Source organism: Schistocerca cancellata, chromosome 7, assembly GCF_023864275.1.
Source record: "Schistocerca cancellata isolate TAMUIC-IGC-003103 chromosome 7, iqSchCanc2.1, whole genome shotgun sequence".
In the NCBI taxonomy this organism is placed as follows: Eukaryota; Metazoa; Arthropoda; class Insecta; order Orthoptera; family Acrididae; genus Schistocerca; species Schistocerca cancellata.
The window spans coordinates 372,064,029-372,088,204 of NC_064632.1; the positions used below are offsets into that span (position 1 = coordinate 372,064,029).

Here is a 24,176-nt window from a genome sequence, read left to right on the forward strand (position 1 = left end):
TCAAGAAAGAGGGAAGGAGAGGGAAAGACGAAAGGATGTGGGTTTTAAGGGAGAGGGTAAGGAGTCATTCCAATCCCGGGAGCAGAAAGACTTACCTTAGGGGGAAAAAAGGACAGGTATACACTGACACACACACACATATCCATCCGCACATACAACATACATGAACTTTCATTTTTATAATATTCTTACATAAATATTCAGTACTGCATATTATTGATTCAAAACTGTAATTATCAAAATTTAGGGCAATGATGACATCACATTAGAGAGGTTATTTTCATCACTTTTCTGTTAAGCTTCTCATATTTATATCAGAAATTCATATTTTAAAAGCCTTTTAATTTTGATGGAAAATGCCAGTGCATATTATTTCAAAAATATGGTTCTGTCTAAAGTGCAATTTTTAATTTTGGTAGAAGCTCTTTCAGTTAGAACAAAGTTTACTCTGGGTCCCTGTTGCTAATGAAAATATTCAAAATCACAGTAGTTGAACAGATGCTATTTATATCAGACTGAACATCAGTCCACATAAATTAGCCCCCCCCCCCCCCTCTTTCTCTTTGCATCCCCTCTGCTCCTCCTCCATTTTGATGTTAAGAAGATTTTGTGGCTCCAGTGAATGCATCCAATAACAGTATCCTTCACCAAACTCAAGGTTGAGCATCATTGTCATTGTGAAGTTACAGTTGTACAGACCAGAATGATAATCTCAGTTATAAGAAATGTGAAAAGCCTAAGAAGATGGTGAGGATACAGAAAAATATTCCAGGCATCTCTGGTCGAGCATCAGTATATGTAGTCTGTTTAAATAGTGATATTTTCTAATACAGTGCGATTGTTTACAGGTCAATCAGCCTCCAGCATCAGATCAAGAAAGACATCTGCAACACATTATCAGAGAAAAACTGCGTGGACTAAATTTACCCACGCCAAAAGGGCGCGGGTCTTTGCTGATGGACTTAGCTCATGAAATGAAAGAACTAAAGGAAGAGTTAGAGGATAATCAGTATGGTAAATATACCTGAAACTACTGGTTTCAAAAGATTAATAGAAATGGGCAGTGGCACTTGCATCCAGTTTTATTTTATATCATGTGACATAGAAATATTTTTTTGTTACCTAACAGGAAATTTTAGTGAGTTATTCTTTATATATATGCAGATGATCAACGGGAAAGTAGACATGCTACAACAGTAGCTGACCCTCCAGTTCCAGAACCCGCAACTACCACTTCAAGGCCAGGTCGATCTTCTCTAATAGCAGATCTGTTAACTGGTGAATTGGGCTGTTCTAGAGAATTCAATAATAAAAGCAACAATGATGCAGCTGGTGGCCACAGTTTACCCCAATCACAAAAACACAGAGGTATTTCTATGCATCACTTTTTATCTGCTCTCAAAATGGCTGCAATATGCTGTTTACTTAGTTATTTGAGCTTCAGTGTGAAAATACTCAGCTGATTCAATTAATGGACAAGACAAAATATTTTTCATTCCATTGGGATGAACTTATTCTTTACTCTGATGTCATATATATTAATATGTATTATAATATATTATTGTAACATAGTGATTTTAGTCTTTTTCTGATTTGGTGAATTTCACTGGTTACAAAAGGTAGACATACAGGGTGAAGCGAAATTCGCACACTCGGGCTTCGCAGCGTGACTCCTCACATGCGAGTGATAAAAAAAATGTCTCTTCCATTTCGTCTGGCATGTACATCTGGCAGAAAAAGGACGTTAAAGAGTGGCAATCTGATGACACTGTAACCGTATGTACAATAACAGTCTCTGTCAGCACATATTAGTCTTGCTCTCAAGTTGGTACAGTGGGTAGATTTTTGGGTTACCATGCAAGAGGTCGAGGTTTCGATCCTGGATTGAAGCACTTTTTTTTTTTAATTTGCTAATTTCATTTTGACATTTTGTACTGTAGTATACACCATTTCTTATGTCAGATGTATCCTAAATTTACAAGATTTTGTAACGCTCAAAATAACAAATACCTTGTTAGACAAATAAGAAATATACTGTTGAAACAAATGACCTGTCATAGGACAGAATAACTACAAAAACATTGTCAGTTTTGAGATGCTGAAGATGATAGCACAGTACAATAACACAACATCTACTTGTCATTTATACTACATGTAATATGAATGCTCAAGTGTCACATATTAGCAACCAGTGATAATAATAATGTCCATATTAATGACCGCATGACCTTCACAACAGAATACATTGTCTTCAGAACAAAAGATGCTCATAGTGACCTCCCTGCATGTCCAAACATTGCGCAGCCTGCCGGATCATACAGGTCTGGATCCTTTGTAGCAAAGCTGCATCCACAGTAACAAGAGCATCAGGAACAAGCACTGCCAATTGTTCTACATTCATCAGCAGAGTAGGGTACACATGCTCCTTCAGGTGCCCCCCCAGGAAGAAAACCATGGAATTTAGGTCAGGTGAACATGGTGTCCATACAACTGGACCTCCAAGTCTGAGCCATTTCCCTAGAAATGTTCTGTCCCAATACTGTCTCACATTAATTTCAGAGTATGGAGGTGCACTGTCATGTTGGAACCATATCCTCTGCCAAACATGTAGTGGAACACCTTCCAGCGTAGCAGACAGATAGTTTGAGAGGAATGCATGATACCTTCATGCAGTCATCTGGTCAGACAACATGTAGGGGCCCAAACACCGGTCTTTCAACATTCCAGCCCAGACGTTGAGACCAAAGCGAACTGGATATCCACAATCGCGGGTGACGTGCAGGTTAACCTCACACCATTGTGCATATTGAAGACATCCTCACGAGTGAATGCTGCTTCATATGGCCATATTACAGTGTTCACGAAGCCATCATTGGCTTCCTGTTGTTGTTGGAACCATTCACAGAATTGCATCTGCTGATGGTGATCTGCAGGATGCAGGTGTTGCATGAAAGCATAATGATAGGGGTGCAGCCCATGCTCATGCAGCACGTTACTGACCATGTGTTGCAAGACATGCAGCTGCCTTGCTATGCTATGTGTACTTTGCTTAGGTTCTTGGTGTATGACCTCCAGAATAGCTCCCTCAGTAGCTGGAGTACAGCGAGTCCATGGATGACCTCTGTCACATGATGGTGGAAGGAGAGAACCTGACTCCCGAAGGTGCAGCTCCAGACGACGAAGCACATTTTTATCTGGATGGCATCGACGAGGATATCTAGCAGCATATTCGTGAGTGGTAACAGCAGCCCGGTTATCAGATGCACCAGGGACCACAAGCATATCCACATATTCATTGTTTGTGTATGCCATATGTCTGCCACACTGGTTTAGAGGTTTACTATGAGAAAATTCGATACATGTATGCACGTACATTGGAGTCCATCATGGGCGCATTAATCCTCATGCAGCTAGTCCCTGTCTGGTGGACAGTACAAATAGTATAAACACACCATCAGTCCTGTGCGCTGTTCCACCTAACGCACAGATATCTGACAGATATTGTTCTGCATTTTTCATCCTGACACCGCTAATTCTGAAATGTTCAGTTTCAAATTACGCTGTTTCCATGACGGTAATAGACGTGATGTTTCCACAATCCCACTGATATAATAATAATAATAATGCATTGATATATGTACTAAACAGCATCTGGTTACCAGACTCAATATTGAAAGGCATAATTAGTGGGACCATTGTGATAACACTTACAAAGAGTAACCGAATTTGGACTTTATTTGCAAATCACATTACTAGTTCTACTGGTAACGAGGCAGGAATAATAATTGGTACTAATCTATGGGACCATTGGAGGAGGGTACAAAGAAAATGGCTTTTGCATCTAGTAGATGAAGTGGTGCAAATAAATTCCCACCCACAACATGGAAAGAGCTTCTTTCAAAGCTGATCAATCTTCCATTTCTACGATTGTAGTATGTAAGTGCAAATGTTTTCTAGAGACCCACTGCAATCGCTGTTGACAATTAAGATGTCATATACCATACCATCTGGACTACGTTTACCAAATAAAAAACATATACCTCAACCCAGAATTGAACCATCAACCTCCTGCATGCTAACACAAAACTCTATCCACTGCACCAACTGTACATCATGACTAATATGTGCTGACAGAGGCCATTACCATACATGTGCTTACAGTGTTGTCATATTGCCACTCATTAACATCCTTTTCTGCCGGATGTACTTGCCAGTCAAAATTTTGTGAGAGACATTTTTTTATCCCTGGCATTTGAGGAGTCATGCTGCGAAGCCTGAGTGCATGAATTTTGCTTCACCCTGTATGTTGCAAGGATTTCTACTGATAAATTATGAACATCCAGTTAAGTGAAAATGAAACACTATTTATATATGCATGCATTCTACACACTTGCAGACACTTCAAAAGTGCATATTTGTTGCTAATACTGTGTGCCACTAAATCAGTCATGCAACAGTCTTTTGTTTGAGGTCACTATTGGCTCACTGGAGTCAGACGCAAACTACTCTCTGTTTGCCAAGCCTGCTACTAAGCATTGTTGGCATCAGCAATTTTATTACATTCAAACATGCAAGGGTACTGTTTCCTTATACATCTCCACCAAAATTAAAACTTTTATATTCAAAATGAAATGATGACATGTAATTAGGTTTAAAGAACATAAAAAATTAAATATTCAGAAAATGAAGCATGGAAAATTTGTTTGTTAGTCACTATTGATTAATGAGGCTTAATTAATTAGTCCAGCAGTCAAGAAGTAATTACTATAATGAGTGACATACTGATGTCTACTCATATATCACATGTCATAAACAGGTGTGTGAGTGTCTAAGTGAAGGAAATTAAATGTACAATTCAATGTTTATGCAATAAATTGTGGTATGAATTTCATCAGTTCTTAAAAAATAACAGATATGTAACAGAAAGTAAGAACTCATCAAACAGTTGAAATTGATATCTGGGTACAAGGTAATTAAGCTGTTTTACAACATACTAAGACCTCAGATTATATGTTCAAAAAATGCATTTTTGAGAGATCATCCATTGTGCTCACCCAGAAAAAAGCAAAAATTTATGAACATTTTGAATTAAACCAAAAATGTCACATAAGCTAAGTGGTTAAATATAAGCATAAATGCAGACATTTGCTTAATGACATACTTCGTTATCATTGCTGTTATTGTTTAATGCTTTTCTTAGGAGCTGCACTTCATATGCTCACCACCAGTAAAGTTTATTTTAGGCTTGATGAGAGAAACAGAGATGTGAAAAAATGAGTTTACTTCCCCAGTTGACATAACAAGCTTATTATAAGTTGGCTCAGTGAATTTCTGTACACTGTGTAAAATGTAAATTTAAAACAAAGCTCAGATGCTACTGTTTTGCTTCATGCCCTGTATCACTGCTGCCAATCTTTATGATCTACAGTGTGTGGTCTTTGTGGTGCCAAGTATAGACATGTCGTGTTTGTAGTTGTTGCAGCTGTACCACATCAGATTTGAACACAAAAGTCTTTAAAATGTGCTGCCAGAAAACCCTTGTTCTGTTACTGTGTGACATCTCTCATAGCACATCATCTGTATGAAAAGCATATTTTCTGCACTTCACAAAATGCTTTCACCCCTACCTGCACTCCCATTGCAGATGGGCCACTCCCCTCTGCACACATCCAGCATGCAAGCTCATTTTACATGTCTTAGTGTGGTGTGGTGGCTGCGTTGGCTATTGGGGGACTTAGCAAGTCACTAATCAATAAGAATTCACTAGCTGGAAATGGGTGAAGTTTCCTCACTTATGAGCAGCATAATCATCGAGACTCGGTGTTTGAATTTAAAAGGTTTATCATTGATAATGTTGCTGAATACAGTACATCAGAAATACATACAAAAAGGTGAGACTGAGTTATAAGTGGCACAAGAAGAGATAGTGGCCAGGACCCTTCATCACATATTTGCTCAGTCCAGAACACTTTGTGTCAACTGCCTTGTTTTTCCATTACTGTTGCAGCCTAGCAGTAGTTGTATCATAATTGCGTGTTGAAGCTATATGTTGCAAGTTGCAGTGGTGACACTGATCGTGGATTATGTCAGCATTTCCTCTCTCACATCTCTTCTCTCCACAATGACCTAAAATATTCCCTTAACTCCACCATCAACCATGATGCGAACCATCTGCCTGTGCCACTTATAACTCATTCAGTCACATCAAAAGTCAAAAGGAAGCAAACAGGATGAATTTAAGCAAGATGTCAAGTAATAACTTAGAACTGAGGTAAACCTTACTAGGAAGAAATTAAAATCAGGGAATTTTTACCATTGATCTCAAGGTTTTTCTCAGGGTCTATGAATTTATGGTATAGAATCATGAAAAATATAAGTTTGGAGAATGTAAAAATTAACCTTCCACAATATACTGTACTAGTGAAGAACTTGTTTTAAATAAGAGTATCACAAGATATTAAATAAGCTGTACATGGGCAGCCTACTGTATTATAATGTTATGTAAATAGTGAATTGCTGCCTCTATGTTGCAGTGACTCATTAAAAGTGCAAATTTGACAAAATGAACTTAAAATAACAAATACAAATATTTACAGTAATGAGATTAGGTACTATGTGAATCAACTGAGGCATACTCATGCCTACAGTTAGAGAGATGATTGAAAGTAGAATAATGTTTAGACACAGTAATACAGTGAGTGTTTACTGAACAAGTGTTATTGTCATAAAAAAAGTTTTGTATTACATGATATAGCAAACAATTTTTTTTAATTGTATGGGTAAAGGCAACAGATGCAATGTGTTTATAGAAAATTCAACTATGTCTAAGGACATATCATATATAATTTTTCTGAGGAACAAAATTTATTTAAGTATGTGTTTTAAATTCTCTGTATGAGTAACAATTTTTGATTATTCTGATACCTCAGATATAAGGTTCGTCTTTCATATGACTGATGCCAGTTATCTGTCTTAGTCTGTACTGTATAATGTTTTAAAAATGCATGCTTGAACTGACTGACAAAGGCTGCAGCACGGATACCTAGTTTGTAATCATATTATTGATAATTTCATGCACACATCCCATTGTCTACAATCACTGGAGGCACATTAACATTGTTATGATCCATTACACTTATCGGTGCATTATCTCTTCCCATATATACCCTCTATGTTCTTCACTCACCGCCTTTTCATATTCTGAAACCATCAAACAAATTTTATCTATTTTGGTACCCAACTCCTGCCTCTGACCTCTGCCAATTAATTAAATGCTTGTCTCTCTGCTACAGTAGCAAGCACCCTTCCATTGTATTGTTTGGCCATCATGGTTACGAATTTTATCTTTTTTGTTTGTTCGCATTGTTCATCAATCTGGATCTTAAAATCGTGACTTTCAGTTTTGAGTCCATGTTTGATCTGAAATTCATATCAAAATCCATCATGTTCTTGATTAAATGTACTATTAAGCTCCATTCGCAGACTACCATCTGCACCCAATAATTTATTGTAACTGACCCATATGTCTCTTTTAGTTTCCTGGAGAGAGTTTTTAATTTCCTGATGAATTTGTTTGAGGTTTTGATGAGAGTTTTTAATTTCTTGCAGTATCTGCAACATTAAATCATTTCTGACTGACTTCTAGTGCCAAACTGTGCATTGGTGAATTTAAATTGCAGATACCATTATCTTCTGTTTCAAAATGAATGGAACTATGAATACAAAATTCTGTTCTGTATTAACTGTTCTTCTACATTAACAATACCACTACCATTTTGCTCTGTATCAGCCACTGTAATAATCTTCAGTATAATCACCATGAATTGCAACTGAAGTCTATACATGATTTAAAAGTTCTCTTCGCAAATTAAAGTTGTTAACACAGTTTGTAGTTCTTTTCCTATCCTCTCCTAAACAATGTTGCATCCAATTCTACACAAAGCGCTACTGTTGCAAGTAGCTGTGGCACATATCATATTGGTGTATTGACTTCTCAGACTGCACCAAATACATTGATTTCAGGACCCTGAAGCAGTTGTTGCTATGTGTAACATATTCTCTTTGATGACCCTAGTTATTTTTTTCTGTGATGATTTGGCATACTTCATTGGTCACAAAAAGCTACATTTATGCTGTGTGGATTTCTACTAATAACACACATTCATTGCCAATACTGTATGCCACTAAATTAAATGTGGAACAGCCTTTCATTGGAGCCCACCCAGGGGTCACCAAAGTCAGACAGGAACTATCCTTTGTTTGCTGAGCCTGCTACTAAGTATAGTTGGTGTCAGTAATTATCTTACATTCAAACAAGCAAGGGTACTGTAATCTTACAATGTGTTCTATAATTTTTATCTGTATGTTCTGCAACTGTGACTTAGGAATTCGGGATGAGGGGTACACTTAGCAAGGAAGGTCAATGCCCCCAACTATGTCACTCCTTAACACAACAACTAGCAAATCAATAATTTGCACTGATGGCTGATGCAAATTTTATTAAGACCCTGCCGGCGCAGGTGTGTTGTGTCCAGGTGGTGTTGGATATGTGCTGTTTGTCTGCAAGTCTGTGTGCTGTGCTGTGCACCCTCCATGGTGAAAACTGGCTTTATTGATATCAGATTGATTGTCTTCACATGGCAAACAACAAGTGCAGCACACGAAATTTTTCTATGACAGGATTCCATGCAAAATTTAGCTGGAAACCACTGTCTTGGTTAATAAGGGACTCAGTCATATTTTCACTGATTCATTGATGATGGAGCTCCTAAAGTTTAATGTATGGGCCACAATTTTTGTTTGGTCATATTTCATCATGTGACCAGTGAAAATCCAATTTTTGGCAAAAGCAGACTTATTGGCTTTGAGGAGGCGAGTATCCCACTGATCGTCTATGATCCATTTCTGCACTGTGCACGTCATTTGTCCTACATAAGATTTGCCACAATTGCACAGAATTCTGTAAATTCTGGCCTTGCACAACTCTAAGTTGTGTTTAACAAATCCCAGCAGTGCCGAGGTTTTAGAAGGAGGACAAAAAATGCTTTAACTTTATGTCTTCTTAATATTCTGCCAGTTCTGGCTGAAATATTTCCAATATATAGTAAATAAGCAGTTGTTTTGAAGGCCTCATCCTCTTGTTTGTCTTGTCATTTGTACATGCCTAGTGCAATCTGCACTTGGTGGGACAAATATCCATTGGTCTGAAACACAGTTAGCAAATGGTCCAGTTATGTTTGCAGATTATTGGCAGCTAAGATGGTGTGAGCTTGTTGGATTAATGTTCTTAGAATGCCCTTCATTTGTGCTGGATGGTGGCAAATAGTAGCTTGCAGATACAGGTCTGTATGAGTGGCCTTCTTAAACACCGAGTCATCATAGGTGTGACGGATGATCAGCACGTGATCATGAGATGACCAAAACATTGTCTATATATACATAGCAATAATCCAAGTCGTGTGTAACCTCATCCATAAATCTTTAGAATGTCTGAGCAGCAATACATATCCCAAAAGGAATGCAGGTGAACTCAAACAACCCAAAAGATGTGCATACAGATGTCTTGGGAATGTCATCTGGTGCTAAGGGTATCTGGTAAAAGCTCTAATGAAGTCCATTGTAGAGATGTGCTCTTACCTTTTATACTGGATGGGAAATCGTCAGTGTGTGATATAGGAGACTAGTCTGGAATCATTCTTGCGTTTAGCTGTCAATAGTCTCCACAAGGATATTGTCAGTTAGTCTTTTTTGGTACTATGTAGAGGGGGATACCCAACTGCTACTTGATGGATCCTCTGTGCGAGCATAGATGCAAATTTCTGTTTTACCAGTTTCAGTTTCTGTGGTGTTAAATGACATAGTCGAGCATGAAGAAGTAGCTCAGGCATGGTCAGAAAGTAGTGCACTGTGGAGTGCTGCATGGGAGCTAGCACGAAAGCTTGACACATGATCGTGGGGAACTGTTTCATATGTTCGATAAATGGAGAATCTTCAGTTATCAGTCTGTCACCAGCATCTTCCACATGATGAACTAGCCCTCTTCTGGATAAGTTAGTGCTAGTTTCCAGCAGGTGTTGGTGCCAGAGGTTGGGTACAAGTCCAAAAAATGATAGAAAATCTGCTCCCAGAATAAGATGTGTGATGTTTGCCACAACAAACTGCCACTCAAGCCTGTGACATAGGCCTAGGTTTAACACTAACATGGTACGACCATTTGTAGCTATTGTGGAGCCACTGGCCACAAAGAGGTGGTAACCATCATGCTTACAAGATGGCAGATGGACGAACCGGTAGACTGGTACATCTGCTTCCATGTCTACTAATCACTGTAATTTTGTACTTCAGTCTGTGATAAACAGTTGATGGCTGCCATATGGAGCATCAGTGGTCACTATTACTGAGCTCCTGTTGTGTTTCCCTACTGATAAGGTGGGATACACTTCCAGGCCTCGGACCCAAGTCAGTGGTGGTATCAACATATTTTCATAGCCAAAGATGGATGGCTGTGTTTCCTGGGTGAGCAATAGTGACAAGATTGGTAACTGTTGTTCTGAGTTCAAATGTGGCAACTTGGGTGGTAAATTCAGTGATCTGAGCTTGTAGCATAGCAAAGTTGCCATCTTGTCTGTGATTGTGTCCTAACCACTGCAACACACACGATGAATACAGCTCACATATTCTATTGGCGATTTGCACTAGTGCATCTAGATCACTGGCACACACAGTTAAAATCTTTTACACATCAGGCAGCAGGAGTGATAGCCAAATGCTGCACAGAATTTCATCCCTTACTGCATTGCTTGCCAATATTCATAATCGGCACTGCACCAGCAATGGCGTGCAGTCGCCCAACCCTTCAGTATGAAGTAGTTTTTCCAGTCACTTCACCTCAAACTGCAAAAGTCGTGTGGTTGAGGCTTTCTTAATTGTTGGGTATCAGTCCATGTTAGATGGTGATGACAGAACATCTTCCACTTCCAGTGCCATTTCTTCACTGAGTACTGCCATAAGATAACTATATTTTGTATGGTAAGCAGTGACTTGCACTAGGGCAAGTTGGCATTTCAACTGTGCAGACCACTGCCTAGGATTTTACTGCCTCAAAGGTAGTGGTTTTACTGCAGTATGGTTTATCACTGCACCAGCAGGTGCATGTGCAACTGACACAGAAACTTGATCTACCATTGTAGTAATATGCAGAATCAGTAGGCTACAGATGCACGTCACAGCCAGTGTGGAGCATGGAAGATGCTTGATGCAGTTACACAGATGTACTTTGTGCAACACAGCATGGCACAGATTGCAAACTTGTGTTGAATTTAATGCTTGTGCTCATCATATCTCATGTCAGGGTTGCCAGCTGTTGCATGTTACCGAAATTCACTTTATCAGCTTTAAAAATAACATGTAACACAAAATTGCATTCAAGTGACAAAGTTAAAAAAACAACAGAATAATGTACCAGGAAAAACAAAGCATAAACATCGATCATAGGCTGAGCCAAAGATGATCTTGCATGGAATATTCACTTGATCATACCACAAATTGTACATTAGCTTGCATACACTTCAGTCTCATTCATCACTCAAGGTTCTCCTTCATGATGAGGTTACAGGGCACAATAAGTGAATGACTGAATGAAAATGAAATTCATGAGCAGAAATCATTCATAATTTAAGGAAGATGATATGGAGAAGATGATAAAATGAAACATTGAAACAAATTTTAAATCCTATAGCTAAAAAATAAAAACTACAGGAATGATATTTTTTCTTGCAGACAGAGAGACGACTAAGTGTAAAATTGTTAATCACTATCTGACCTGTGGACACCAACAAAATGATCTGAAAAAGTAATTACAGTAAGCTCCTTTAAGCATTTATAGTGATTTTTTAGTTTTCTAATTCAGATAGAGAAATGGAAAGCAACAAAAGTCTAAGATGATGTGCTGAATCCATTAAGAACATGCATAAAATGATGTCCACTAAGTGAGTTATGTGATGAAAATGATGGATAATGTGGAGTGATTAATAATTAAGAAAATAAATGAGAAGTGTTTAGTAAAGTATAATAAAATCTTAAGAAAACATAAAAAAGGTAAGACAGTGAAACAAATAAATACACTGCAAACCAGAAATTCATAAGTTGCCTTAACGTAAACTTAAATAAAGAATAAGTATTGGCAGGTATGAGTTCTGGTAAAGGAGAGGTCAAGAGTAAGCCAGTGTACAGACAGTAAAGTGAAAGTGCATAAGAAGGACATATTGCATGACATACATTGGGAAGCACAAGTGTTATGAAGATAATTAAGTAAGTGATTGGCAAAATACTGAGACTATCCAATGCTGAATGTCTTAAGCTGTCTTGATGCAGCATATCACATTTTACTTGCAGACATCAAGGAGATCTGCCTTTTAATTTTTATATAGCAAATCGTGATGCCAATGTGACAGTGTAGAATATTGTGTCATAATATGTGCTTTGTGTGGTATTTTCCCATAACACATCATCTCCTTATTTTGGTTCCTTACCCCATATTAAATGCTTTTCTAGTCAGTGCTGTTTCTTCATTCCTTTCTGTGCAACGCTCCTTTCCACCATTTAATTCATTTGTGTTTACATTTATTTTCTTACAGTTCTTTCAGTTTTGTGTTACCATTTACCATTTGCAAATGTACAGAATTCTCAGTACGGTTGCATGACAGATACAATAGTCAGCAGTGCCTGCTGCATCTTGTAACTCCCATCTACTTCATCTGATGGGCTTGTAACAAACAGTGGATAGGTACTATGATTATCTATCTATTCTAATGGCAGTTGACTGCTTGGTGTTTGATTTTCTTTTATTATTTTTGCAACATTGATTAGGCTACTCCACAAATTTTACTCTGTTGCTTTAATGCCCAAATGTAAACTAGCCAATAGTTCATTCTCTTTTTCCTTCATCACCTCCTTGACTATTCCATGGAAGTTTCATGCTCCTGAATTACCTTTTGGACAGTGTACTACTTTGGTCCAGCATACCTGCTTCAGTCCTATCCTTTGATTCTTTTACATCGTTGTCTATTCTTTCGTGCTCTTTTTGGACTAACTGAGTGTTTAAGTTTAATTGCAATGACAATTCTTGTACCTCTTCTGATAAACCTTTACATACTGACTGCAACTCGTTTACAGCACCTGTGAGGGTGTCAAAATTCTTACATAATTTTCGATTGTGTCTGTTGCATTTTAGTTTGTACATCACTCACACCTTTTAACTTACCTGCCAATTGTTCATGTTCCTTATCTTCCAATGGCACTCTTTGATTCATGTTATTCATATCCTGGAATAAGTCAGTAAGCAACTCTGCTTTAATATCTTTTCTGGTGCTTATGAGTTTACAATGTAAATTCATTGGACAGGTCAGTATGTAAATTCTGATGAGGGTCATTGAACTGCTGTGTCAAATGAAATTTAAGACCATCAAATGTTTGCTTTTGTTCATTTTTAAGGAAGTTAAAATTTTGTGTTTGTTCAGCAAACATTTGATTTTGTTCCTTAAGATCATTTTTTAAATAATTGATGTGCTTGTGTACCGAATTTCACATCAGAGTATCTCATTATCTCTTGTATTAACTGCATCATATTCAGTGTACCAAGTGTGGCGACCATGTTTTGTTTAGTTATTGGGAGTCTATGTCACAGGAAAAGAATAATTTAACGAATCTGTGCTCTCGCACCTTTCACTCTCACCACAGGAGAAAATGCTTCCCAGTGAAAACTGAGCTGTTTTGTCTACTTTAATTATGGTAGCATCACAGATCACAACATTGCTTGTTGTCTGTGTCCATAGCATGTAAAAGGTATAGTTGGTCGTCATCACAACGACTGACATTTGCAATTCTGTCATCATTGAAATCTTGTGTCTGCATATTTGCTAATTGACTACCAACAATGGACCTATCTGATTTTCTCATTTTTGCTTCTTTCAATAAAACAGTTAAACAACTGAAAATTGTGAGATAAAACGTCCTTTTCAAAATTGTGATGATACTGCATCACAACTTATCTGTAGTGCATCTCTGACATATATTACAACACCTTGTTAGTATAATCTAACTGAACGCACATACTTCTCAACATCAAAAAAATTTCTTAACATAAGTATCTACTTTTTTGAAAAAATGCTTCAGATCAGAATATCAGTTGGAAAAGGTGTTATACTCCTCTTGGAAGAGGTGCTACTAAGTGCAGGCATGCAAGCAGTATGTCATAAATTTTCCTACCTTCAAGTTGCTCATTTTGGCCTTCTCAATATCAGTGCTCTAGTTAATCCCCTCTGGTTTATGCATACCTTGTGTCTGCCTCTCCTCCGTTATGATGGCAACAACATTCCAACCATGAAACAAAAGAAAGACAGCGATGGTTAACACAATGAAAGATTACAAAATATACAATTATATAACATTTAAACAATAACTTGATTCTTTCTCTCTATGGCACCATGCAAGGATCAGTTGCTGTTGTATAAAAATGCATTTAATTTGGTGAGAGAGAGAGAGAGAGAGAGGTGTGACAACATCACAGTCAACAATGCCTGTCGAAAGCTTTCTCCTTTACACAAGCACAAAGCAGGACATGACGATAGGTACTGCTTTCTATCTTCTGTAACATGAAGTAAGAAGAATGAACTTTGAAAGTTTCTTTTTTTTCCTATTCATAATAATTACCCTTTCTCTCTTGTAGTACAATGATGACGTTGACGATGTGGCATTCGCCTTCTTGAAGATTATTCCATGCATCCTACAGTTGACTTATTGGTTCTTGATGGGCATAGAGGGGAACAGGTGTATTTGAAACCTGTAGAAATAAAATAATTTTCTGCTATTAACTATCCACTTTTTATTTGTTAGTCAGATATAGAATAAGATATGCCCATACAGCATGATGGACAAGAACAGAAGAGCTATGTTACAAGCATTAAAACAAGTAAGATGATGTAAAAAATCTAAAATTACATTGTTTTAAATTTTCCATCGCCCTCTGAGATTACATGAATGCAGCATAATATGAGTTAATATATCTTAGGCACATTCAACTGGCATCTGTATCCATTAAAACGTTTTATTTTTCTATACCGGTAAACCTTATAGGTACCTACACAAGGTATAAACAAAAGGTACAAGTACAGGGCATAGGCCTAGAAACCAGTGATTTTCCTGATGTGACATATTATGACTGATTATGCAGACCCCTTATAAGAAGAATATCCAAGATTCCACCTGAGGACAAAGACATTGCAGCAAGCATTCCACATGGCCACTGTTCATGTCAAGGCAGGCTTCAGCACGTCTTCTCACTGATGCCCATACACTTAAAAAAATTCCAGACTTGTCCTGGATGCATTGACAACCACCCAAATGCATTCCTGGGGTTTGCTGACTCTATCAACAGAGTCGTGATACACCAAAGCTTTTAAATTTGCCTACAGAAAAAAAATTTAATTTGTTCAAGTTGGGAGATCTAGGAGGCAATGGTATTGGTGAGCCACGGTCAATAAATGTGTTGTCGAAATGCTATTTATCAGTACTGAGGTATCACAATGACAATAAAATCAAATGAGGTCAGTTTATCACTGCAGTGTTTTAAAAAAATAGCTTTCAACATTAACAGTGTTGTACAATTGGCCTGACTGCACTTGTATGCCTGTAAAAACAGCCTTTATTTGTAATGTTATCAATTGATGGCTCGTTCACATTTCTATGGTTACACTCTGTGCTTTAAATTTCACTTCCTGGTTTTACCTTACATGGCAGTATGAATCATATTGATCCTCAACTCTCATTTGTTGTGGGTAAATTTATGTTACTGCTTATTACCTGTGTGATTTCCAAAAGCTTTTTCTCTGTCACTAACAATATAAATAATAACTTCAATAATGTAAATTCCAGTTTCTGTATTTTATTAACCAGTGTGTGTGTGTGTGTGTGTGTGTGTGTGTGTGTGTGTGTGTGTTAATATGGTATGGTTTTGGTGTAATATATTTTGCTGCTGTATATGTTGCTTTTGATGTTGCATGTTATGTGGCAGGCTCAGTGTCTAGTGTGAGTGCTGGTGATTCAACTACAAGGGCAGAATTAAATGATGCTGCTACAGCTGCTGATACTACATCATCAGGTTCTCATGGAGGAAAGACACCAGCAGGTACAAAGCAGTTACTTGTAAAATGTACCATTGACCAATCCTCATTATCTGCTTCATGCCACAACACTTAGATGTTTCTAATGTCATTATCAGCTTATAACTTACTTACTTTTTTACTCAGTGTGCTATTCCATATTGTTTTGTTAAAATTTTATTCTCATAAGAATAAATATATTTCTAGGCATCATCAAATACATACAAAGTAGCTCCTATACCTCTGACTCTTGTGTGCGAGTTGCATTTGCGTGAGTGTGTGTGCATGTGCCTATGTCTGTCTATTGCTAACGTAGACCTTAATGGCCAAAATCTATAATTGTGAGAGTCTTTTTGTTGTGCCTGTCTGCGACTCAGCAATTCTGCTGTATGGTGTGTAGCAACTTTCCTTCTCATAATATTGTTACATTCCTATATCTCTCTTATGCATGAAATCTTTTATAAAACAATGAAAGTATACTTTTGTGCTTTGTCCCTTCTTTTATTTAGACATACTGTCTTCCAATACCTTAATTTGCCTGTATGATTATCACTTTTATTTTTCAAACAGTGGAAAATGCATTTTGGAAAACTAAATGTCTTCTTCCAAAACTGTTTCACACAGCAGTACTGTACTGTGGTTTCTCCTTTAAATCGTCACACAAACTTCATAATGACCAATATAAGTGACCATAGGATAGAAAAGCAACTGAAATCTTTCAACAGAGGAAAGCCCACTGGACTTGTGAAAGCAATATGAAGTGTTCCTAGTGATGGGTGGAAAGTGCAGGTCATTTCCATTTCCAAGAAGGGAGATGAAGTAGACCGAAGAAATTATAGACCTATTCTCTGGCATGAATCTGTTGTAGAATTTGGTAACATGTTTTATGCTCACATATTATGACATTTATGGAGACCAAAAATCTCCTCTGTAGAAAACAATGATCGTGTGAAACCCAGCTCACCCTGTTTCTACACAGGACCCTGAAAACAGTATATACTGGAGCCCACATCGAGCAGTGCATTCAATACAGTTCTGTTCTGCTGTCTAATGAAAAAAATACTAGTGTACAAAATATTGGAAGTTTCATGAAGCTTTTCACAGAAGATGCTGTTATATACAGAGAAGTCGCAACACAAGAAAATTTTTGCATAATGCAGGAAGACCTGCTGATAATTGGTTGGCGGTGCAGGAAGTGATAGTTGAGCCTCAACATAAACAAATGTAACGTATTGTGCATAAATATGCAGAAAATCCCATTATCATTAGATTACTTATTTTCAGAACAATCACTGGAAGCAGTGACATCCATTATATGTAGAAGCCACGTGAATTGTAAATGGTTGCGAAAACACACTTGACCTCTTAGCCACAAACAATCCAGAGCTGATAGAGAGCATCATGACTGATACAGGGATTAGTGATCACAAGGGCGTTATAGCTAGGCTCAATACCATTTCTTCCAAATCCACCAAAAACAAATGCAAAATAATTTTATTTAAAAAAGAGGATAAAGTGTCACTAGAAGCCTTCCTAAGAGACAATCTCCATTCCTTCCGAACTGACTATACAAATGTAGACGAGATATGGCTCAAATTCAAAGATATAGTAGCAACAGCAATTGAGAGATTCATACCTCATAAATTGGTAAGAGATGGAACTGATTCCCCGTGGTACACAAAACAGGTCCGAACGCTGTTGCAGAGGCAACGGAAAAAGCATGCGAAGTTCAGAAGAACGCGAAATCCCGAAGATTGGCTAAAATTTACAGACGCACGAAATTTGGCACGGACTTCAATGCGAGATGCCTTTAATAGGTTCCACAACGGAACATTGTCTCGAAATTTGGTAGAAAGTCTGAAGAAATTCTGGTCATATGTAAAGTACACAAGCGGCAATACGCAGTCAATACCTTCGCTGTGCAGTGCCGATGGTACTGTTACTGATGACTGTGCCGCTAAAGCGTAGTCATTGAACGCAGTTTTCCGAAATTCCTTCACCAGGGAAGATGAATGGAATATTCCAGAATTTGAAACTCGAACAGCTGCTAGCATGAGTTTCTTAGAAGTAGATACCTTAGGGGTTGCGAAGCAACTCAAATTGCTTGATACGGGCAATTCTTCAGGTCCAGATTGTATACCTATTAGGTTCCTTTCAGATTACGCTGATACAATAGCTCCCTACTTAGCACTCATATACAACCGCTCGCTCACCGATAGATCTGTACCTACAGATTGGAAAATTGCGCAGGTCGCACCAGTGTTTAAGAAGGGTAGTAGGAGTAATCCATCTAACTACAGACCTATATCATTGACGTTGGTTTGCAGTAGGGTTTTGGAGCATATACTGTATTCAGACATTATGAATCACCTCGAAGGGAATGATCTATTGATACGTAATCAGTATGGTTTCAGAGAACATTGTTCTTGTGCAACGCAGCTAGCTCTTTATTCGCATGAAGTAATGGCCGCTATCGACAGGGGATCTCAAGTTGATTCCGTATTTCTAGATTTTCGGAAAGCTTTTGACACCGTTCCTCACAAGCGACTTCTAATCTAGCTGTGGGCCTATGGGGTATCATCTCAGTTGTGTGACTGGATTCGTGATTTCCTGTCAGGAAGCTCGCAGTTCATAGTAATAGACGGCAAATCATCGAGTAAAACTGAAGTGATATCAGGTGTTCCCCAGGGAAGCATCCTGGGACCTCTGCTGTTCCTGATCTATATAAATGACCTGGGTGACAATCTGAGCAGTTCTCTTAGGTTGTTCGCAGATGATGCTGTAATTTAACCGTCTAGTAAGGTCATCCGAAGACCAGTATCAGTTGCAATGCGATTTAGAAAAGATTGCTGTATGGTGTGGCAGATGGCAGTTGACGCTAAATAACGAAATGTGTGAGGTGATCCACATGAGTTCCAAAAGAAATCCGTTGGAATTCGATTACTCGATAAATAGTACAATTCTCAAGGCTGTCAATTCAACTAAGTACCTGGGTGTTAAAATTACGAACAACTTCAGTTGGAAAGACCACATAGATAATATTGTGGGGAAGGCGAGCCAAAGGTTGCGTTTCATTGGCAGGACACTTAGAAGATGCAACAAGTCCACTAAAGAGACAGCTTACACTACACTCGTTCGTCCTCTGTTACAATATTGCTGCACGGTGTGGGATCCTTACCAGGTGGGATTGATGGAGGACATCGAAAGGGTGCAAAAAAGGGCAGCTCGTTTTGTATTATCACGTAGTAGGGGAGAGAGTGTGGCAGATATGATACACGAATTGGGATGGAAGTCATTACAGCATAGACGTTTTTCGGCGCGGCGAGATCTATTTACGAAATTTCAGTCACCAACTTTCTCTTCCGAATGTGAAAATATTTTGTTGAGCCCAACCTACATAGGTAGGAATGATCATCAAAATAAAATAAGAGAAATCAGAGCTTGAACAGAAAGGTTTAGGTGTTCGTTTTTCCCGCGCGCTTTTTGGGAGTGGAATGGTAGGGAGATAGTATGATTGTGGTTCGACAAACCCTCTGCCAAGCACTTAAATGTGAATTGCAGAGTAGTCATGTAGATGTAGATGTAGATGTAGAAGTAAGTATAAGAAGTGATTTGAAGTGGAACGAACACTTAAAACTAATCACAGTTAAGGCAGTTGTCAGACTGAGATTCAGTGAAAGAATATTCAAGAAGTTTAGTCCCCTCATAATGGAGGTAGCTTACAAAACCCTTTTTTGATGTATAGTTAAATATTACTATCATTGTGGGATCCATAATAGATAGGATTGATAGAGAAAATATAGAAGATCCAAAGAAGAGCAGTACATTTTGTTACAGGTTCATTTAGTGTCAGTCAGTGCCAATGGGAGATGCTGCAAGGGAGGTGTTCTGCATCACGATGTGGTTTACGATTAAAGTTCTGAGAGTGTAGGCTTATCAATAACTGTTCTTCCCATGAATTCACAGTCAGAACAGGAAAGTGGGGGAAGTGGTATAGGTACATAAAATACCCTCAGCTGCACGCCATGAAGTGGCTTGTAGAGTATGGATGTAGATGCAGATGACAGTCACACATTACTAGCAAGTGATGTAGTGGCTACATACATGTGGCACCAATATCATAACTGCATACTATGTTGGACAAGGCCCTTAATTAACACCGAAGATTATGTGCTACTGGAGTAGTGATATCTTCATTAAATGTCTCTATGGGCTGCTTCATACTCACTGGGCATAACTTTTTGAGCAATGAGATAGTAGGACCCAGATCAGAATGTGTAGAGACTTTCTTCAGTAGGCAGTTCCCAGCCCAATATTATGTAACACACTACTACTGACATTGAAACTTCTCTACTATTACCTTTATAGTAGCCCAACGTGCAGGTCTATACACAGTGGAATCTCTCTGCATAGTCCAGATCATCTTGCTGTATTAGTTAGTTCATAAAAAATGGATTTACAGTATCATCTCACAAATTGCAAGTAGTGGTGTTTACTCATAAATGTGTGCTGCATCTTGCTCTGATATCAGTAACCTGGACTGCACAATTCATTGAAATAATCAGTAACTTGTGGCTAATGTGGGCAGTTCTTACATTAGACATCTCCTGATGCCAGAAAAAGTGATAAACTTTCCTGTACATTGGCACATACAGCTACAACAACTGTCATCCTTTACTGATCACTTGTGCAACTTAGTTTGATTACAATGTACAGTGTGATCTTTTTATCACAAATGCATCAAGTTAGGACAATAGTACACCTGCTAAACTATAGCAAACAACCTTTAATACACAATAAGGATGGATCCACAATTATCACTTGACAGTTCAAATACACATATCACAAAAAATGCGTCAAAGTTAACCTGAAATACTTTAACAGTGAAGAACAGTGGACATGCCGCCAGTGAGTCATACAAGCAACTGAATCCAAAGTAAACAATACTCTAAAAACGCAGGATCACATAATTACGTCGTTGAAACAAGAAATAATGGACCTCAACCTGAAGCTTGAAAGCCTACTGGTGAAGTATCATGAACTATTAGTGAAGTGTAATGAACTTGAAGTGGCAGTAACCAATAAAACCACGAACAATGAACTCGTTATCCGCACACCGAACGTAAATATCGGTAACAAAAACTGGCGTTTGACGGGACAACGTACTACGAGAAATAGTCAAGCCGTAAATCGTGCTCAGAGTGCAATGCTCAGAAATCGTGTGTTGTCTAGCGCCACGTGTGATTGTAGCACTGTAAAATCTGAATGTAAACAAACTGCAACTGAAAACAAAGCTAATGTGGTGGTACGCGTATGTGAAATGGATCCAGAAAGTAATTTTAAAAGTGTAACTACTGCTAACCGCCGGGTGCAAGATGCTAGCAAGGTCAATTTGCAGTCTAACTTTGCTCAATATTTTACGCAAAAATTAACCCAAAGTGAACAATCCGCCACAAAGTGTATGAATAATCCGCCAACGAACATAATCTCTCAAGCACCAATATATGTGCAGGACAAAAACGAAAGAAATTCCAGAACGTTACATAGCAAGAAAATCACGAAAAAATGAAAGTACTAATATTAAGTGACAGTCATGGAAGAGACTGTGCTCAAATACTGCAAGACAAACTAGGGCCCTCATATCAGGTAAAAAGCATAGTAAAACCTGGTGCCCCACTAAAAGAAGTGATAAAAAATGCAGAATATTTGACAAGAAGCTTCGGTACACGTGGTACTTTGATTATAATAGGGGGTTCTAACGACATAGACAAACCTCTCGATCTAATGTTGAAGCATGTGGTAGAACCATTGGAACCAATACTCGCTCTAAGTCGCAAAATGAATATCATTATCCATCCTATACCCAGGAGATATGATGTTCAAAATTTAAATAGTAAAATTAATACTGCAAACCTCCACCTGATACAGGCTCTGAATTTAGCTAAACACACGTACAAAAAAAGAATTGCTGTGAACTTTGAAATAGAGAGACTAGCCAGAAACCACTTCACAACACATGGCTTACACCTAAACAAATGTGGCAAGGAGATTATCTGCAATAGACTGGCCTTCCTGACAACTATGGGTGACAATAAGAAACCAAAAGTCAGAAACCATAAACAGACGCTAATAAGCAATTGGATAAAGACAAACAAGATGGGAAATAAAAAGAGTAATAGTGGCCATACTGTGCAAACTACACTAGACAAATGGGTCACAAAGTCACAGAGACGAAACACAAACCCCCTGACCCCTCAAAAAGGCCAGGAACCTGAAAGGATCAATAATGTGAGGGTGAACATTATCGAGACATTCCTCCAAAACGTCAATGTGATGCCTCAACAGTGTGAAGTGCATGTGGATACTTTTCAGGCCCACCTGGAATATGAGATGGCTGCCAAGGACGACCAACAGAACCAGCACAACTGCTCAGAAGTCAACATACCTGGAATACAGCACAATTTAAACTAAAGGTCAGTGACACAGTAAATATGACTTTGAGCCCCCAGAGTAAACCCCACTCAGACCTGAAAATCTATCATCACAATGTCCAATCCTTGAGCAACAAAACTGATGACTTAAGCATTTTGCTGACCACTGAACTCAGTGATATCTCAGTAGTATGCCTAGCAGAGCACTGGCTCTGCACTGATGTGGTTAAGCTAATCTCACTACCCAACTTCAAATTGTGTGAACACTACTCCAGATCAAATGATGGACATGGTGGGGTTGCCATCTTCATTAAACAACACATTGAATATAGCCCACTTCCTACCCTAAAGGAAATAGGAACAGATAAGATCTTTGAATGCGCAGCCATAAAGCTTACAGATCTAAATCTAATTGTAGCTACAATTTACCGTCCCCCCTCCAGTAGTATTAATGATTTTCTGTTACAAATGGACTTGTTCTATCCAAAATAAGTCAGTGGAAACAGGAGGTGACTTTAATATAGACTTTCTCACCCACAACAGAAACAGGGAAACATTGATTAACATTGCAAAAACTTATAATCTGCATGGCCTTGTAAACGAGCCCACTAGAATAACACCCACATCCAAGACAGCTCTAGATCAAAATTTTGCAAATAGAAATAAACTTAACCCAACTCTAGAAGTATACAATGCAGGATTCAGTGACCACCAAGCTGTCATTCTAAAGATCGATGTTAGCAAAGATACCTCAAACCCAGTCCCACCTAAAACTTTACGAAGGTTTTTCACCCAAGAGAACTTGAACAAGATAAATGCCCTCCTTAGTGAAGAAAAGTGAACAGAGATGTACACAGCCAATGATGTCAACATGAAATTCAACATATTTCTTGACAAAATGATCCACCACATTCAAGAGGCCTTTCCGCAAAAACCAGTAAGAATAAATAATAATAGAAACAAGAGTTGGATTACACCAGCTATAAAAATCTCTTGCAAACATAAAAGAATACTCCACATGTTATGTAAACAAAGTAGTGACTCTCCCCAATTAACAGAATACTATAAAAACTACACGTGTATCCTAAGAAGAGTGATAAGACAAGCAAAAAGGATGCAGAATGATGATTACATTGACAAATCCAGCAATAAATTAAAAGCTATGTGGAATATCATAAAAAGGGAAAGAGGGGAAATGAAAGCTTCACATACAAACATAGAAATCAAACTCCACAATGAATCTATATCTAATCCCGAAGTTGTGATGAACTCATTCAACAATTTCTTTACAAGCATAGCTGAAAAACTGGTCCAAAATAATCCTAACACAAATTACCAACCAGAAAACCAAAAATATCACACATGTGCAGAGTCAATTTTCATTACCAAAGTCACTGAAAATGATGTTGCAAAAGCCCTCAGAGAGCTAAAAAATTCATATTCAGCTGGAATTGATGGTATCCCAGCAGCTGTAATCAAAAATTGTGAACACACAATTGCTGAACCATTAACTCACCTCTGTAACTGTTCTCTCCAGGCAGGTATCTTCCCTGAAGCTCTGAAACTTTCTAAAGTAATTCCTGTCTTC

General features: G+C 38.1%; 1 protein-coding gene and 1 long non-coding RNA gene across 2 annotated transcripts in view; one reads left to right on the top strand and one right to left on the bottom strand.

Moving 5' to 3' along the window:
* The window catches only part of LOC126092046 (protein unc-80 homolog), a 1,190,994-nt gene that overhangs the window by 1,120,900 nt on the left and 45,918 nt on the right, over nt 1-24,176 (top strand). Inside the window, exons 61-63 of the mRNA XM_049907452.1 lie at nt 849-1,014; nt 1,165-1,368; nt 16,070-16,183. Of these exons, the coding sequence (XP_049763409.1) occupies nt 849-1,014; nt 1,165-1,368; nt 16,070-16,183 (484 nt within the window). The remainder of the gene's footprint in view (nt 1-848; nt 1,015-1,164; nt 1,369-16,069; nt 16,184-24,176) is intronic.
* LOC126092048 (uncharacterized) overlaps nt 1-24,176 on the bottom strand; it is a 124,475-nt gene that overhangs the window by 39,943 nt on the left and 60,356 nt on the right. The window contains exons 2-3 of the long non-coding RNA XR_007521297.1: nt 14,710-14,839; nt 14,266-14,349 (exon numbers count right to left, since the gene is read on the bottom strand). This is a non-coding gene — a long non-coding RNA (uncharacterized LOC126092048). The remainder of the gene's footprint in view (nt 1-14,265; nt 14,350-14,709; nt 14,840-24,176) is intronic.